The sequence below is a fragment of the Macrobrachium nipponense genome, chromosome 31 (genome assembly GCF_015104395.2).
Source record: "Macrobrachium nipponense isolate FS-2020 chromosome 31, ASM1510439v2, whole genome shotgun sequence".
NCBI lineage: Eukaryota > Metazoa > Arthropoda > Malacostraca > Decapoda > Palaemonidae > Macrobrachium > Macrobrachium nipponense.
In genome coordinates this window covers 18,505,409-18,524,848 of record NC_061093.1, presented here as the reverse complement: position 1 = coordinate 18,524,848, position 19,440 = coordinate 18,505,409, and the positions used below count along the sequence as shown (strand labels likewise).

The window sequence follows — 19,440 nt, the reverse complement described above, 5'->3', positions numbered from 1 at the left end:
CCTTCCTAACCTGATTTTTTCGTATCTAGAATTACGTTTTACTTGTAAATTGCCTAATTCTTTCCAAGCCCTACAAAATCACCACAGTAAATTTTATAATAAAGCTAAATTGACCAATAAACAATGAAATATAACAATTTGGACCATTCAATACCTAACGTAACTGTGACTGACCTGTAAATAAAGTGAATTAGTGTACAGGGTACAAGAAATACTGTACTTACATGTACATACATATGCTTAAAAAATCACAGTAGATGCACGTGAATTCATAAATAAGCGAATCCCACAGGAAAATGATAAGTCAGATTTCCTGTGGGATTCGCTTATGTACATACATATGTAGTAAAATGTGTAACCTTACCATACGAGTGACGCGATGTCCAAAAGTGGCGACAGAGGAGGAAAAATGGCAGAAAACATGAACACTTAACTTTACGAAACACATTAAAAAATGGCAGAAAACATTATCATTAAACTTTACAAAAGACATTAACAAATGCCAGAAAACATTAACACTTAACTTTACGAAAAACTTGAAATAAATTTATTTTTTATTTTTTTCTGATTTTTAAATTTTTTTTTTCTTTTTTACTTTTCATTTTTTTTTTTTACAAATGTCAATTTCTTCACCACTTTCAATTTTCTGTTTTTTTCGTATTACTTGGACCTTCCTGTTTGCTTACTACTAAAGGCCTCTTTAAAAAATAGCTATCCAAGAAAGATTGCTTCTCCCTGCTTTTCAAAATGTTCCTGAAATGTCATCGAACTGTGCAAGCATACGACCTGTGTAAGCCTTTTCGGGGTGTCTCTTTTCTACAAATGTTTGCACTTTATGAAAAGCAGCTAGAACATCCTTAATTTCTGCCGTTGTCATAGGGTCCTCCTCCCCCTCCTCACTGCTGCTAGAGAACTCTTCTTGAACGATGTTACGTTGCATGGCCTCCAACTCCTTCAGGTCATCCGTCATAAGCTCCTCTTAGTGTTCCTTGAGGTGTCACTGATGTCGTCCTTGTCGACGACCAGCTCCCATGGACTTGCCGAGTGCAATCTCATCAAGATCTGGTTGCGAAACAGTTTCAGGATCGTCAACTGTCTCTGAATCTGCATCAGCTTCGTATACATTGAATCCCTCAAAGTCTCGGGCGGATACGGCATCAGATCAGAGTTTCCTCCATGAAGAATTCAAGGTTTTCCTCGAAACCTCCTGCCAAGCTTGATTGATGAATTGGATGCATATCCCGATATCAAAATGCTCCTTCCAAAATTCATGCAAGGTGAGGTTTGTGGTATTGGTGATGTCAAAACATCTCTTGAAAAGATGTTTCGTATACAGCTTCTTGAAGTTCAATATCACATGGTCCATGGGCTGGAGGAGAGGGGTGGTGTTAGGCTGAAGATAAAGAACCTTGATGAAAGAATACTCCACTAGGATATCTTCCTCGAGGCCAGGAGGGTGAACAGGGGCATTGTCCAACACCAGCAGACATTTCAGAGGGAGGCACTTCTCTTCCAAGAATTTCTTCAATGTCGGGCCGAAACACAGATTTACCCACTCTGTGAACAAAAGTCTCGTTACCCAGGCTTTCGCATTAGCCCTCCACATCAACAGAAGCTTCTCTTTTATCACTTTGTGGGCCTTGAAGGCTCGAGGAGTCTGGGAATGATACACAAGTAGGGGCTTCACCTTACAATCCCCACTGGCGTTAGAACAAAGTGCAAGAGTAAGCCTGTCTTTCATAGGCTCATGCCCAGGTAGCTTCGTCTCTTCCTCTGTGATGTACGTCCGACAAGGCATTTTTTCCAAATTTCCAAAAAAGGCCAGTTTTGTCACAGTTGAAGACTTGCTGAGAACTGTAGCCTTCCTTGATTGTCATCTCGTCGAACGTCTTAAAGGCTTCGGCTGCTTTCGTGTCCAAGCTGGCAGCCTCCCCATGCCGCACCACCGAATGGATGCCAGTCCGTTTACGAAATTTATCAAACCAACCCCGAGAAGCCTTGAAGTCTGGGGTTGCCTTCGATGTCCCTTCTCCTGCATCGTCTTCGGCCTGGGCACTCAGATTGCTGGCCTTCTGGCAGATGCCATCTCGGTTATCGTATCGCCAGCGATTTCTTTGTCCTTAATCCATACAAGAAGCAGCCTCTCCATCTCATCATGTACGTGGCTCCTCTTGTTGGACAAAATAGTCACGCCCTTGGAAGGTGTAACTGCTTTGATGGCTTCCTTCTGCTTAAGGATGGTGTCTATCGTCGACAGATTTCGGCCGTATTCCTTAGCGATCACACTCAACTGCATGCCAGCTTCATACTTTTCAATTATCTCCATACAAAGCATCCTCTTCTTCCCGTGAACTTCAGCAACATTCTTGGGACCCATGGCTAGTAACGTAAGTAGTAATTAAGTTCACACACAACACGATAAAGTAACTTACTACAAAGAAAGTGAAATTTTTAACACGAATTTATGTTAACAAACGAAATCTATGTGAACAAATGAATTCCACGTGTGTACGATAAAGCTGATGCAACGAAATGGTCGAGGGACGCCTTTATGTAGACATGATGGGACAGATGCTGACCAATAGGAGAGCAGGATCTCACAGCGGTGACTAGCATCAGGAACCAATGGGAGAGCGGGAGGATGGTGGCAAGTCTACTCAGTTGGCAGCGCGGGAGTTTTAAAATTGTTCTCGGTGAATTTCGGTTTACAGTACATACACCCTTTCGCAACCTGAATTATTTTCGTACACAAGCAAAAAAATCTTCGTCTCTGCTTCCATAACCTAGATTTTTCATATGTAGGGACTTTCGTATGTAGAGGTTCCACTGTATAATACATTGGCAATTTCTGGTTGCAAATGATAAATTTCTAATGACGTGCAATAAATATTTTATCCTTACTTGATGAACTCATGAGGTTTGGTTTTCTGGTGGGAGGTTGCTATGTGGCGCTGAAGATGCTGTTTACGTACATAACTACGACTACATCCTTCTTCAGGGCACGTATAAGGTCTCTGTGGAAAAAAAAAACTAAATAAATAAATAAAAATTATTTGCCTCTTCAATGCAGAAGGAAAATGAAACCAATGACAAGACAAATACATACCTCAAATTGGTTTTGTTTTAAGAGATGAGTGCAACAATGCCAGTGTGGTTGAAATTAGTTTGAATTAATTTACTGTTTGTTTATTCCATAAACTAAGTCACTTATTCAAAGTAATGGGGTAAGTGATCCTAGGCATCACTCCGAGGAGTATCTAGACATTACTGTACTATATGCAGCAATGGCTTCCTTGTTTCCTCGTGTCCTTCCTTTCCTACACGAAAAAGAATCTCATACTTCAATATTTACCAGTTACAACACTTATCCATTTATGGAATGAATGGTTAATTTTTTATACATGAGATTTGTATTGGCAAAGCAACAGTTATGAAAAACCATTTCACTAGAACACTCACTGACTAATACATTCTTATGTAGGGGGGGACTCTCTCAACCACTTTAATAGGCAACAATTCTTTACTGAGTTCTGCAATGATTAACTTTTATTTCATAAGAAAACTTGTCCAAAAATCCAACATTAGAAAGTGACTCTGAGCCACAAATTTATGAATTGCAGAGCACAAAATCTGTATCACAGTACACATAATCTATGGCAAGTAAAATTATTTTGGAGGATGCCCCTCTCAAAACATCAAGTAGTATGTATTACAAATACACTTTATTCTGTAAGTTATGAAATTTTGCTTGATAAATTTTAGTAATACTCTAAATGTATTTGACGTACGTAATTAGGAAAATGAGGCTGACACAATTACTTGATCCAAAGAAATCTTCCTTTGCAGATTTTTAATATTACACACTGACCAGCTGAAAGGTGCTTTTATCAGCATGGTAGGTCAGAAATTTTAAATTCTGTCAAAACTGCAACTTCAAAATGAAATGGAAATAGTTCCTTAACAGAAAGAAATCAATGGAAAATATCACTAAGCTTATGAAAGTCTGGAAAAATCAAATTTTATGTGCCAAACACTTGTCAAAACCTTGATATTTAAGAGAGTAAGGCAGTGGTGATAACTAAACGTAAATTTATAAGTTCAAGTAGTGAGTTTCTTTTTACAAGCTAATCACAGAGTTTAGGTAGCAGCCTTTTAACATATATTTCTTTAAAAAATACTTGGCTTCTTTATACAGTAATCTACTTGCAAAATAGGACAGACTAATATTTAAACAAATTATTCTATACATACTGTGCATATGACATTGAATAATCTTTGTTCACAAAGATTATTCACAAAGATACCACTGTATACTAATCATATGAGTAGTAATGTTAATAAATAAAGTTACCTTTCCAGTATGCAAATGTTTATGTTCAGCAAGTCGCCAAGGTCTGTTGAACTCTTTCCCACAACCTTCAAAGGAACATACATACACTGCTCTAGGGGAGCCAGAAGAAGTCCTTTTCTTTGCAATGAGCAATGCATCCTGTACAGTTTCAGCATCAGAACTACAATCTTCACTTGCTTCATAGTTCATGACCCTCTCTTCATTCACTTTACTCAATAAATAGTGATTTTTAGCTTCAAGGTTTTCTAGTTCTCCATCTGCAGGCACATCACCACCATCTTTCACTTCTAAATCATGTTCACCTTCAACAAATAGGAACTTGCTTTTCTTTTCATAAGCTTTCACTGGCTTCCTCTTTACACTTTCCTTTATTTTTCCAAATTCAACATCACATAAAGAATTGAGTTTTGTCCCGTTAGTTCTAGAACTACTTGCAACATCATGCCTAATGTTCACATTCTGATTATAATGATTAACAGAGGTATTTGCAATGACAGTTTCAGCATCAAGAATCTCACTTGCTTTTGGCAAAGTAGATTCATCATTGCTCATCTCTGATTCTGAAGTAAGCTGCATGTTTAAGCACTCATAGAGTGCTAAATGATCTTTAAAGTCCATTTTACTTCTTAAGATAAATTTCCTTTAAGCAAAAAGTACAGTATTTACAGGATAACTTTACAAATTAGAACCTGCAAAAGAAAAAAAACCACTGTTATCAAACAATGATGATAGTGAAATACATCTAAAAATTACAGAAATTTGTGATTCTGTCTTTATGTATGCAGAATTTACCTGTATACAGGAAGAAAAAAAAAGCTCCAAGCTCCTTAGCACAAATGCAAATTTGTCAGATGGTGAACCTTGTTCATAAAAAAATAGAACTGCACAGCATTGCACATCTTTAAATAATGTATACATAGACAAAAATTAACAAAACAGGACATAATTAAAGATAAAATAAGTGATGGACACTCCACAAAATGAAAATTATTTTGGGTACTTACCACCTATCTGCTTAAATCTTGTGATAAAAACTAATAAGAATTCTGATTATAAAATAGCACCTACTTGAAGTAAATTGGATAATGTGAACATTATACAGACAAGTAAATATGTAAGGTTAAGAGTCTCATGGCATTGATTGTGTTGGGAAACATAAGCAGATATTTCTATATAATTATGTCTTTTAGACTGTGCCCGCCCCAAAAACTTCCCCAGGTTTCTCTAATTTCCACATTTTTTAACTTCCTCACTTACAATGGGGAGTTTACTAGCTCTCATTGGCCCTCCTCAGCTCATTACAAATCTCTACATCAATCATTTTTTGGCACCAAGGCCATTTTAAGTGATGTGGTTCAGTTCATATTCAAACACCTGTCACCTGGTTACTGTTGCCAATTCAAATGCACTAGATATTTATATAAATCTAAAATAACATGCAGAAGATAGCCTAATGGAGTCCCAACACCATAACAGTTTGTTTATCGTAATCACCTAAAAAGACATAATGTATTGCAATTTGTTGTAAGGTAAATTGCATTTTTCCCTAGGTAAAATGTTTTCCTTACAAAAGAAATTCCCTTTCACTGCAAACTGCTACCATTGTTGATGCCTGTGCAGAATAGATAAGGGTGGAAATGAAAGAGAATGGGAAGTCCCATACTTGCCTTGGTGAAGATTCACTCTTCCCTAGGCTACAAGAACAAACGTGGGCATGATTAGCGGTAAAACACTTGATACAGAGACTAAGAGGAAAAGGAAGACCTACATCTGCTAAAAAATTACTATAAGGGGTATCACTAAGTTTTAAGCCAATGAGGAGTTACAACAGTCACCCTGTAATCCAGAGCGATCAGCCCTCAGTTGATCAATTGGCAAATAACAAATGGTATGAAGGCTTGAGCATCCTGTATATCCAAGTGGTGTTAAACTTCTTCCAGTGCTGCCTTAAGAGTTTGTAGGTACCATTTTAATCCTATAATCCGGTCCTTGTGACAGCACTGATTTCAAGTATATTCTTCCTTCCAGGCAACTCAAGAGATAAACAGTCCATGCACTAATGTATCATCAACCCTGTCAACTTGAAATGGGGAGGGAGACTGTCCCCACTATGCTTGCTGACATGGCAGCACTGTGGTGTTTCTGTCAACAATATTGAGTGACCCATTAACCTGCCTTGGAATATTAACGTAACCTGCATCTCACATAAGGTCCCCTAAAAGTTTTGTTTGTTTGCATGGTGTTTTTACGTTGCATGGAACCACTGGTTATTCAGCAACGGGACCAACGGCTTTACGTGACTTCTGAACCCTGTTGAGAGTGAACTTCTGTCAACAGAAATACACATCTCACCTCTCAACGGAATGCCCGAGAATTGAACTTGCGGCCAGCGCGGTGGCAGGCCAAGACCCAACCGATCACGCCACTGAGGCATTCGTCCCCTAAAAGTACATGCCATCCTTCTCCAATACATCTAAGAACAGAATTATCTCTTGAGAAGGGGAGTTCCACAGAACCCCCAAACTGAGGTTCCTGTTATTCCCAACCCCCCCTGGGTGTGGGATTCAGAGTGTGAAGGGAACTGTCACTGCTTCAGACCCCAATGTAGAAAGCACTGGAGGCACTGCCTGTGAGGTACACACTTACAAAGTATGAAAGCCTCAGTTGGATGACATCTACTTAAACGCACCCATGGCTAACAGGAGAGATTTAGAAGTGCAAGGGTGTGAGGCAGCACGATGTAATGTGAGTGTAAGAATGTCTTCTCTAGGTGGAGTATAACTGGTGGGCAGCAGACTGCTGATGCTGAGGGGTGAAAGGTCTCTTGCACTGGTTGGAGTAGAACTGAAGAGATAGGGTGACTGACTGAAACACATATTTGGAAGATGACATAGCATCCCAGTGGAAGAAGGCTGCCCTGGCAGCCTTCTTCCACTGGGATGCTATGTCATCTTCCAAATGAGAAAGACCTAGATTGCTAAAAAATTACTATAAGGGGTATCACTATGAGGAGTCAAAGGAGTAAGACTTCCTGGATGCACAAATACACAATCCTCCAGCATACTCCAAAACTCATAAAATACAAAAGAATGATGCATGCACATCACTGCAAATGAAAAAAGAAATGAGCTGGATCAGCACATGAGGACAGATGGACCTCTAAGCTCAGGTGCAGTTCCTCACTACTGTAGTGCCGTTTTTATTCCTTTCAGTTGGTGATACACTCCCAGGGACCATTTCAGGACAAACAAAATTGGTAATGTAAGAAAGTGGTTTGTTGTGAAACAAATACAAATTAGAGTGAGGAGATGGACTCACTGGTGTCAGCAATGACATTCATTGAATAAAGAGAATACAACTAAGTGGTTGGATTTCACTCTTACATTAAAAAAGTTAAAACAGTCTAATAACCTATTTTAAGAATGTGCATATCCCAAGGCAGCCAAACATAAAGAATCATTTTGTAGAATAAAATACAACAAATATATTCAAAGATAGAGGCTATAAGTTCAAACAATGTTCTTATGTTATATATATATACTGTGCTTAAGTTTAAACAATGTTCTTATGTAATATATATTGGGCTAGAAGTAGTCAACATATTATGCTGCCCATTTTCCAAGTCATTCTCACTAGTTTGCACATTTAGTAGAGGACGGGAATGTGTGTCCTTGTACCAGAGGGCACAGAAGGTATGGAAACATGCCAACACCAAATATCAAATTGTTAAAGGGTGTTATTTTCACAAGCAAGTAAATCATGTTGACAAAAGAAGACAAAATTTCATGACAAATAGTACAGTAGTCTCAATTCCTTAAATGAATAACTTCCTTAATACAAACTTCTATACAAATACACTTCACGAGTAAATTTTAGTTTCTTTCTTTTTCCATGATACATCTACAAGAAATTTTGGCACATCAGTAGTGGATCCTCGGTTTTCGTACATACTCCGTTCCAGAACCTCCCACAAGTCTGAAACAACAATTCCTATAAGGAATAGTGTAAATACAATTAATGCCTTCTAGACTCACAAAAACATTAACAAAAATAAATTTTAAAGGGAATAAAGAGTTTTACATACAGAAAACAATGAGAAATAAATATAACTAATGAAATGAATAAATGAACTTTTAACATCACTTTTACCTTTATAGAATACTCTTCTTAGCATTTGGAAGATGGAGAGAAGGTGAGGAGAAGGAAGAGAGGTTAGTTTGTAAGGGGAATCCCCCTCCAGAAGGATTTCAAGTATCATGGACCTATCTGGGGTTACTTCGTTTTTTACTGACACTATCTGGAATTATTCCCCCTCTTTGGTTTTACTGGCACTAGGATCAGTTTGAGTCACTGGACCCCTGTCACACAACAAAACTGTCCATAGACATTTGTTTCTGCCGTCTCTTTAAAATCTGCTTAAAAGTGGAACACAGTATTGACATAAAAATGTTGGAGACATGGATTACAACAGCTTTGTTGGTATGATAAGTCTCAAAAAAATCTTTTACATCACTCCCCTTTGCAAATATGTCTTTAATCACTGAAGTAGGCACATTATGTATGACCGTTTGCTTTCTGAATTTTTCAAACCAGCTTCTGCTGGCCTTAAATTCACTAACAGCAGTACTTGTAGGCGTTTTCTTACTGTGATCGGCATGCAACGCCCTCCAACACTTTGCTACGGGTTCTTTCTTAAATTCTAGTGTTTCTTGCCCTTTTTACAGAAGGGCTAGCATTTGGAACTTTCTTTGGCCCCATGATGGCTTATTTAGCAGTTGTACTTGAATAAAAAAGCACAAAAATGCACAAAAAAACGACCACAAAGCAGAATGGGTCACGAGGGAACACAGGATGCCTTGTTTGGGTGCTGGTATGGGGCAGAGTCACACTGTTGGCCCCAGAAGGAGCATTTCTGAATATGTATGAAATCCGAGGAAACGTACAAAATCCGAGGTTCCACAGTATTCTTATAATGATTTACACTGTGGTTTTCAATAGTTTATTTTCAATACCATATCAAAACTGAAGAATTGCTTTAATACATGACTGACAAGTTCACTAGAGCTTTTCTTAATTCTATAGACATACATAATAATAAAGTATAATACATTAAACCATGGAAAGAGGCTTCCATCACACTAATATAGTGTTCGCCAAAAATTATGTTTTTTTTGTACCATAAAACTATTTATTAGTGTCATAACATCACGGAGAAAACATGGATGAGCTCCTTCAACTAAGATGTCCAAGTTTGCAGCAGAGGGGATCATGACTCTGCCTCAGGAAGTAAAAGCAATTGTGTAATTAAAGACCACTGATGGTCTGAGTCAACAGATAGCTTCACACCATGACAAGAAAACTCTGTTCTAGTGTTTACTTGCAGGCTCAGTAAAAAAAAAAAGTCCTAACAACAGTCCTTCAGATTTCTTGAGAGGGAGTGGCTTTTCACTGTGATAATAGTTGTTGATAGAGGCACAGTGGGAGAAGAGTCCACAGGAAAAGGGACATCTTCCAAACTAGCTCAAGGATCAGAAGCATTAGACAAATAACTATAGGCTTGGAGTATGCTGGCACAGCTGCAGTTGAAGAAATAGTCAGCCACAGCCATAAGTGAAATCAAGATCACGGTTGATAAGGATATCATGAAATCATGAGACATCACTCAAGGCAGTGGTTGCTGAAGAAGTAAGGACCAGTCCTTCAATGAAGGCATGAGGCAGGGGTGGAAGGAACAGGGGAAGATGTAAACAGGACAGCAAATGGCACAATGCTAGAGGTTGAGAAGCAGTGGATGAGGAAGGCAGCATGCGCCTTGGGGAGGGGCTTCCAAGGAGTAGTCTTCATCAGGAGAGAAGACAGTGGCTGATACATCAGATGAAGAATTGTTCTTTCTACCTCATCACTTGGCATGTGGACATGGAGGTCTCATTCAAAAAGACCACAGTCTTGACTGCACGAGTGATGGTGTAAGAAAAAAACAAAGAACTTAAGGTGACATCCACAGAGGTCTTGGTGTACAGTAACCAATAACAAATAGAGTATTTCACACACATTCGCACATACACACACACACGTACGTCCTCTCATGTCACTGCACAAGTAACCTGTGGCATATGTAAAGTAAATACATTTCCCAAAACACACAGTCCAAACATTGGGGAATGGTTACATGTTACTAATGCAGTACAATAAATGACAACACTCGGTGCATGAAAAATTAATTAAACCTTCATTTCAAAACACCAATAAGGGAAAATATTTACTACACAGAGAGAAAATCCATAATCACAAAGAAAGAAAGCAATGTAACCAGTTACTACAAAATTGGCAAGAAAAAAAAACAGCTCAAACCAAAATAATGATAATTATTATATACTAAATTTGGATACTGGAAAAATCTGCAATTAGAATGAAACAGTCCTATGAGCATATTAAAAGGATAACATAACCAGGCAGTCTCCAGAAGGGAAAAGAAATAAAATTACTTACTAATTGGTGCTATACTCACAGGAACCATTAGGCTATGAGTGATGCTACAAGCCAGAAGGTAAGAAAAACATAAATAAATACTCACTAATATGTGAAAAGACATTTCAGAAAGTAGCAATTAAAATAAAAGGAATGAATCAATTAATGTTACACCACATAAAACATAATAATATGCTAACCCTGGAAGAGCACCTTGACACATTTGTTCCCACCAGAGTTGTATAGAAGAATGACTCCATGTTGAAAGACATATAATTTGGACATAAGCACTGAGAATTTTGTTTTTTGGACACACACACTGAGAATTTTATTTTTAAGTCTTTTCAAGTGAATGTGACTGGAGAGCCATTTCCTTGGAGAAACATCACTATACAACTCACCATCATATTGTACACTTTGCCTCAATACAATTTTCATAAGGTAGAACTGCATGCTTACAACATTCAGATTCTATAAAATTTGATAAAACACAAGCATTACATCAAATTATGCACAAAGTGACAAGACTGGTATTAACATAAGAGTTTCCATTTGTGTTTGTATTTCACTAATAAATATAATTCTCCATTATTTCAATTCATTTGAAAATGGTTACTTCCTAGTGTTCTAAGATTCAAATGTAATCATTAATAATATGTAGTCTATGAGAGTTCAAAATTTCACCAATTCCGTACATCAAGTGTAACTATGATCAACTGACAAGAATTACAAACTAAAACAGGACTACATCTCATTGCAGTAAATATCATCCTTTAACAAATGAAAAACAAATTCTAGCTAAAAGTAACATATTTCTTATCTATTTTTCTCATTCTATTTCCTGACCATAAACCTCTAATGAAGGCTCACTGAACTGACAACAACTTGCTAAAAACTCCAAATGTGGCATCACAGACTCCTTATCCCACAAAAGGAACATTTTCCCTTGTACAGAGTTCATGTTTCCTTTATAAAATTGTTTTACACTTCTTTGATGAACGGGTCTTTGAACACTGGATAAACTACAGGATAGCATATATAACTCATGAACTAAATCACTTATAGAAATGTAGTGATTGCGCCGAAGTGGTATGCTGTAATGCCAACTGACAACATCTGATTTTGTTCTAAATGGATTTCCAAACACACTCCAGTTGGCTATGCGCCAAACAGAATTATTCAGCCATGAAGCTTCTATGTATTCAATCAGCAACCTAAATTCAGGATATCTCAAAAAATCCTCCCTGAGAAGCTGGAACGCTAGGCGAATCTCTCTTGTGGGCAAAAAGGGCAACTTCAGAAGCTTGTGTATATGATCATTCAGCTCTAAAATGTCCTCCTTTAGAAGCAAAAATAAAAAAATAAATGATATTAAAAACTATACAAAGAACATTTAGCAATAAAAAGTATAGAAATGGCACAACAGACAAGAGTTTTTCTAATAACTTAAGGTCTGACATTATACAAACTAATTTTATATGACTTAAACCAGTGACTATGATGGCTAACATATCAGAAGTAGAGTGGTAGTTAGATTATCAGCCATGCTTACAAAATCTTATGGAAAGAGAACACTCAATATGAACTTGGTAATTTGTATTTTAATTTTAATTTGTTACAAACCTGGTTTCCATAATCTTGAACTTTAGCCCACACATTCTGCCCAAACTTCCAGGCACATCCATACAGCTTACAGTTGAAAAATAAACTTCGGATAGCTGACCAGAGATCAGGGTAGAAGTCTAATACAAAACTTCGCACACACAAAGGCTTCTTTAGTTGTTTTATAAGTCTTGTGATTGCCTAAAAAAAAAAAAAAATTAAAACATTAAAAAAAAAAGTCCTTTATGGACAATGGTTTATCTTGAACATGGAGGTAACATTTCATTCCTCTGGATGTCATGTAAAGACACCCTTAATAAATTAAGAATCACTGGCTCCAACAAGGAATAAGTTTCAGCCCTCAAAGGATCTAGCAAATATATATCTAAGGTTCTTCCAGTTCTTGCTGAGTACTTGAAACTTACACTATAATTGGTTGTAGTAAGAAAATTAACCAGCATGTTTCTGAGATTGCATCTTGCTAAGAGGTCATTTGGATAATTTTCTCAAGTTATGACAAAGTATGAGATCGTAAATTGAAACTGCATTAACAGCACTCCCTTTGCCACCTGTAAATCAAAATTTTGTAATGTGCATTTATGCTTAGTTACAATTTTTTTCTATTATCCACACCTGTACTGCCCAATAGCTGACGTCAATACGTCACCCCAGACTCTTGAATCTCCGTAAGTGGCGAGAGATCGTCTGTTGCACTCCAATTTATTTGTGTGATTTTATTGTAAAATATCAAGCCCATCCTTTTCTATCATGGGTAAAGGGAAGTGTAAGGCCAGTGAAGGTACTGACAGTGGTACAAACCAGCAAGCTATCTTGATTGAAACAAAAGTGACAATCACAAAGAAATTAAAAGGTGATGAAAAAATGGTTGAGTAGCACACCAGTATACAGCAAGCCCCTGCCAAATCGCGGGATTTTCTGTGCAACTTATCTTTAAATATTATATTGCGTAAAATTCACTAATTCGTGAATTTTTTTTGCAGAGCTATATTTAATCATTACTGTATTTTCATTTTATTTTCATGACTAAATATATGGGAGCCTAACAATTGAAAATCTACGGTAGCACTAGTTTCAATTACGGTGTACAGTGGTCCCCCCGCATTCACAGGGAATGCGTACCAGACGCACCCATCCGTGAATAGTTAGAATCCCTATCAAAACACTGAAAACAGCCTATTTTGTTAGTTAAAACTCAAGAAAAAAACCCTAAAAATGTTTATACATACTTGGTTTTTTAATAATCTTGTCCAAAAAAGTGCATTTTATGATGAAACTGATAAAAAACAAGGAATTTGTGGATATTTCTCAATAGAAAAATTGCGTGAATATGTGAATTTTCCGCGAATAATGCGGGGAAATGTTCCCCCGAGAGAAATCAGCGAATGTGTGTTTGAGTCCACAAATCAGGAGAAGGCGAATATGGGGGGTCCACTGTATGTACCTGAAATGCCCTGCCCACTACCGGGGCTTATAGGGAAAAACCTGGCAGATAGTATCAATTCGTTTTGTGTGCTAATGTCCATGCGAGGGGAGGCGGGTGGGCTCCGATCATATAATTACTGGATAAGTACATATACAGAACCTGATCTTATTATAAAAATATTTTGTATATGGAACTTACCCAGTAATTATATAGCTGATTCCACATTTTAAAGGTGGGAATCATGGACAAATTCAAAGGAGGTGAGAATCATGGACAAATTCTCTCAATACATTGTACTATAGTATAGTGAAATGAAATTGAAATAAAAATTTTCCAGCATAAAATAATACGCTTGTTGTTTCCTTACCTGGCAAGTGAGCACTGCAGGTATGTTCTGCCTCTGGTAGGTGCTACACTTGACCCATAGAGGACAAGGCTGTCTACCCCAGTCACATGTACGAGTTGGGGCTTTGGAGCAAGGAAGTACAACCGTGGCTTGCAAAGCAACAAAAGGTGCCCTTGCCCTGGGTGAAGACCAAATAGAAAAACAACACTGCACTACACCAGAAACATAAAAAAACTGTCATGACCCAACCACTAAAAAGAGACCGGTGAGCACTCTGGCCACAAATGTGCCTCCAGGCTTCCCAACAAACAATAACTTATTCAAGGCAAGAATGAACAAAGGGAAGTCAGATTCCATATGCCTCCTCTCCCAACACCAAGCCAGCCATGGATATTGGTCCTAATATGTTGCAATTCTCAGACAGTTTCCACATCCTTTATGTAAGGTGAAGCATATACTGACCAACACTTCCCGAACATTGCTTGCAAAACTTTAGTAAATGACATTATGTCTGTAGGTGAGAGAAGTCGCGACCGCTCTAACTTCATGAGCCTTGTCTTTCATAGTGGCCAATTTGTCCTCTTGGATTTCTACATGTGCTTCTAAAATAAATCTTCTTAGAATAAAAGATAAGGCATTTTTGGAGAGCCGACAAGACTGATTCCTGACCGAGCACCAAAGGAGATCTGTAGAGCCCATAACCTTTTCTGTTATTTGAAGGTAATATCTCAAGGCCCTGACTGGACATACCAACCTTTCCTCTTCCTCAGGCCCAAGAATATCCATCAAATTCTTGATGGTGAATGAGCGCAGCTACGGATTAGATGGGTCCTCATTCTTTCCCAGGAATCCTAGAGAGAAGGAACATACCGCATCCCCCTACGAAAATCAGATCCTTTTATCTATAATTCGGATTTCGCTAACACGCTTTGCTGTTGCCAAAGCCATCAAGAAGATAGTTTTCTTCGTTAGGTCTTTGAGAGAAGCAGAATGAAGAGGTTCAAAAGGCGGCCCTGAAATCCATTTCAATGCTAAATTCCAAGAAATTAAATCAGAACTAACTTGTTTTGCAACATCAAAAGACTTAATAAGGTCACTTAAATCTTGATTTGATGACAAATCTAGTCCTCTATGCTTGAAAACTAAGTTAACCATTGCTCTTGATTGTAGATGCTGATAACTTCCTGGACTTCAAGTAAAGAAGGATATCATCTATTTGACTTATAGTTGCTTCAGAAGAGGACACCTTGTGTCAGTTACACAACTCTCTGAAGGTAGACCACTTAGATTGGTATTAATTTATTAAACGAAAGTCGTCTGCATTGGACGATAGCCTTCTCAACTTTTTTAGAAAACAATTTTGATCTAACGATGTCCTCAACAGTCTATACCCTGTCAGAGCCAGAGCGGACAATCCTAGTTAGTACCTCTGAAAATGTGGTTGTCTGAGAAGACAGTTTTTGAGGTAGGAGCCTAGGGATGTTGGCTAATAGTTGCAGCAAGTCTGGGAATCACTCTTTCCCTTGCCAAAAGGGGGCTACTAGAGTCATTGTTACATTCTGGTGAGAGGTTAACTAGTTTGACCTCCCTGATCATACTGAAGAGAGGAAAGCCATAGACACCCAAATGAGTCCAGTCCTGCAACATCGCGTCCGTCCTCCAGGCGAGAGGGTCTGGGATTGAAGAACAGAATCTTGGAAGTCTGTGTCGAAGTTGCAAAGAGGTCTACGGAAGGTCGACCCCACAGTCTCCAAAGGTCCCCGCACACTAGTTGATCCAAAGTCCACTCCGTCAGAGGGACCTGATTCTGGCAACTTAGGCTGTCTGCTAGGACATTCATCCTCCCTTGGATGAAGCAAGTTGGCAATGAAACCTGATTCCTTTCTACCCAAAGGAGAAGTTCCTGAGCCCCTTGAAAAAGGGAAAAGGAATGTGTTCCCCCTTGTTTCCTGACCTACACTAGTCATCAAATCGTCGGCGTGGACTGTTACTGTTTTCCCATGAATTAGGGAGGAAAAGGCTCGTAGTCCTAGAAAAATCACCTTTAACTCCTTTGCATTCATGTGGGAACTTCTAACTCTTTCGATCACATTCCCAACACCTTCCTGTTCTCCAGATGAGCTTCCCAACCCAGTTTGAGGCATCAGAATACAAGTCTAGGTCTGGGTTATACGGAAAGAGAGACTTCCTTTCTTGAAGTCTTTCTTCTGACGACCACCACCGAATGTCATTTGATTTCTGACGTTATCAGGAACACAAATTAATCCTGTTAAGTTTTTTGCTCCAATTCACTTTAGAAAGAATTGCATTGGCCTCATATGGAGCCTCCTAGCTTCACAAACTTTTTGACTGAGGCCATTGTTCCCAGAAGGCTCATCCATTGAGCTGCATGCATTCCTGAAGGGACAGAAACTGTCTGATGCAAAGGAGACAAAAATCTATTCTTTTGTGGGAAAGAAAAGCCAGAAAACTCAAGAGTCCAGAATCATTCTATTGTTGAAATAGGTTTTGATGAAAATGACTAGTAAAAGTGATTAAGACAGAAGCAGATGTGTTTGAGAGAGAGAGAGAGGAGAGAGAGAGAGAGAGAGAGAGAGAGAGAGAGAGAGAGAATCATTCCTTCTAAACTTTTCAACAAATTGTCATTTCCTGTTGAATTTTGAATTTTTATCATTTCTTTTTATGAAATTGTAATTTCATATCAAATATAGAATTTTCATCAGTTCTTTTTTATCATAGAATAAATTTATATGAAAACGATTACATAGTGAATGTGCCAGACAAAGAAACTGAGACATGCGCTCGTATACAAATTGTTAGGCCTAATGGGAGTGAAGACATGCATGATCTGCTAGTCCCCAAAACCTAAAATGGTTCATAAAGCCTTCTTTATGGAGGAGTTATGGAGTTCCATTTGACAACGTCTGTGTGTCCTATAGAGAGAGAGAGAGAGAGAGAGAGAGAGAGAGAGAGAGAGAGAGAGAGAGAGGGGGGGTTAATTGGGGTTGGATGGTTAACGACTGAGTTGGCTGCTAGTGAGTTCTGGGTTGTCTGCTGGTGCTGTTGGTTGTTGGAGTTCTGTGTTTTGGAGTCAGTTTTTAGGAAGAGCCTGTGAAGATAAGTAGTGTCGGCAGCAGTCTGTTACGTCTTGAAGGAATTGAAAGTCAGTTGAGTTGTGTTATTGATTTGTTGTTTGTTTTGTTAAGTTTGATGTTATCTGCTTTGGAGTTGTTGTGCCTGTGCTGTTGGATTTGTTGTGCTTTTGAGTTCCTGAGGGTTGTATGTGATTGCTATAGTTGAGGGTTCTGTTGTTGTTGTTGGGGGCTGTTGTAGTTCCTTGGTGTGGTTGTGAGTTGCTGAGGGTTGTTGTTAGTGAGCTGTTGTGATTCCTTGGTGTTGTTAGTGGGTGTGTGTGTTGCCTTTTTGTGTTGTTTCTTGTGTTGTTGATTATTTGTGCAGTGGTTTTTTGTTGTGGTTGTATTCCTAGTTTGTTGTTGGGGTGTGGTTTTTCCTTGGTCGTTTGTTGTGTTGTTGAGTTGTGGTTGTGTTCCTTGGTTGTTGTTGTGGTCCCTGGGTGTTGTGTTGTTGGGTTGTGGTCCTTGGTTGTTGTGTTGTTGAGTTGTGTGGTTGTGGTTCTTGGTTATTGTCTTTGTTGTTGTTGTCTCAGCAACCTTGACCAGCGGACAGCACAGCATAGCCCGGAGTATCTGGAGTGGCTGGTAAGTACATGTGTTTTGAGTGTTTTTTGTTTTTGAGTAGGTATAGGTCAATTGTCCTGCCTGTATTCTGTAGTGTAAAGAGGAAAGTGTGACAGAGGGTGAGTTTGGCAGCTGGATTGATTAGGTTTAAGTGGGGGGTGATTTGCCAACCGTTTTTTTAAGCTTGTGATCCAGCCACATTATTTTTTGGCGCCCGAAAAGGGACTGTTGGTGCGGGCGCTGCAGGACGATTGGGATATTGAGTTGTGATTGGTGGAGAAAGTCAGGATGGAAGGGTTGAAGGAGATAGAGAGGCTGAAGGAGGAGTTATGGTTGGTGAGGGAAGCTAAGGAAAGATTGGAAGTGGAGAATGAGAGGTTGAAGGTAGAGTGTGAGGAGCTGAAGAGCGAGTTAGAGGAAATGAGAGGAATGCTAAGGAGTGCGAAAGTGGAAATGAAAGAAGAGGTCATAGGAGCGGAAGAGAGAATGTTTGAGAAAATGGACAAAAAATTTGGGGTAATGATGAATGCAGTGCAAGAGATGATGCAGGAAATGATGAAGGGATTCATGTAGGAGGTAAGCTTACTGGGTCTTGTGACAGGCCAGGAGTGGTAAAGAAAGTGAAAGAGCGAGTGGATGAGAGTATGAATGACGAAGGTGTTTTGGTTGTGGTAAGTAAGGAAAATATTTTTGTAATTAAAGTTATTATTATTATTATTATTATTAGTTATTCACTATTATCTCATATGAAAATATTAATAAACATATTATACGTAAGTGTACCATAAAAATCTCTCATCTCAGTAGAGAGAGAGAGAGAAGAGAGAGGAGGAGAGAGAGAGAGAGAGAGAGAGAGATTTTTAGAGAGAGAGAGAACGGAGCAAAAACCAGAAAATGAGAGAGAGAGGAGAGAGGTTTAAAAAAGAAAGATGCGTGAAGACTGGGATTTCCTTCATTCTTACATAATTTTTAAAATTTATAAACTAAAATCTTACTAATTCACTGTAGTATTTTCTTTATTGAAGTAATTGCTCTTTACATTAATATTAATATTTGAAAATTAGTAAATATCATTTATCATACAAAAGCATACATCCCTGTAAGAGATGAGAGATAGAATTATTAGTTATTATGTGATATCATTTAATCTTATTAAACTTACTAATACATAGTTTGATCAAATATTATATTTTAAAATTATAAAATCATTTTTGTATCATAAAAATTTATTTAGGGCATGAAAATAACTCAAAATACACTAATTAGTGATTATTTATCGTCGGAAAATCCCGCGAATAGGCAAATTCACAGCAAATAATGCGTAGATATGGTCCAGAGAAAAATCCGCGAATCAGTGAGTCCCCGAATACGGGGGGCCACTGTATTTCAAACATTTGTGGGAAGAGGTAGTAGGAGGGAGAAAATAAGAACCGTTGATTAATACTGATAGCAAAACACCAATGACTGCAATTAAATTGAGTAGTGGCATAAGTAGTAAAATGTCAAAAATAGATATTGCAGCAATAAGGGA

At 38.2% G+C, this 19,440-nt stretch overlaps 2 protein-coding genes across 5 annotated transcripts in view; both read right to left on the bottom strand.

Annotated features, from left to right (window-relative positions):
* Window positions 1–9,187, bottom strand: part of LOC135206660 (transcription factor IIIA-like) — a gene marked incomplete in the record, with an annotated part of 91,578 nt that extends 82,391 nt beyond the window's left edge. Inside the window, 3 exon segments of the mRNA XM_064238028.1 lie at window positions 2,902–3,014; window positions 4,352–5,040; window positions 8,501–9,187. Of these exon segments, the coding sequence (XP_064094098.1) occupies window positions 2,902–3,014; window positions 4,352–4,969 (731 nt within the window).
* Window positions 9,188–10,561: 1,374 nt separating this feature from the next.
* Window positions 10,562–19,440, bottom strand: part of LOC135206659 (uncharacterized) — a 117,692-nt gene continuing 108,813 nt past the window's right edge. For all 4 annotated transcript variants that reach the window (XM_064238026.1, XM_064238024.1, XM_064238027.1 and 1 more), the window contains 2 exons: window positions 12,443–12,622; window positions 10,562–12,158 (listed from right to left, as the gene is read on the bottom strand). In XM_064238026.1, coding sequence (XP_064094096.1) covers window positions 11,649–12,158; window positions 12,443–12,622 — 690 coding nt within the window. In that variant the 3' untranslated portion in view covers window positions 10,562–11,648. The remainder of the gene's footprint in view (window positions 12,159–12,442; window positions 12,623–19,440) is intronic.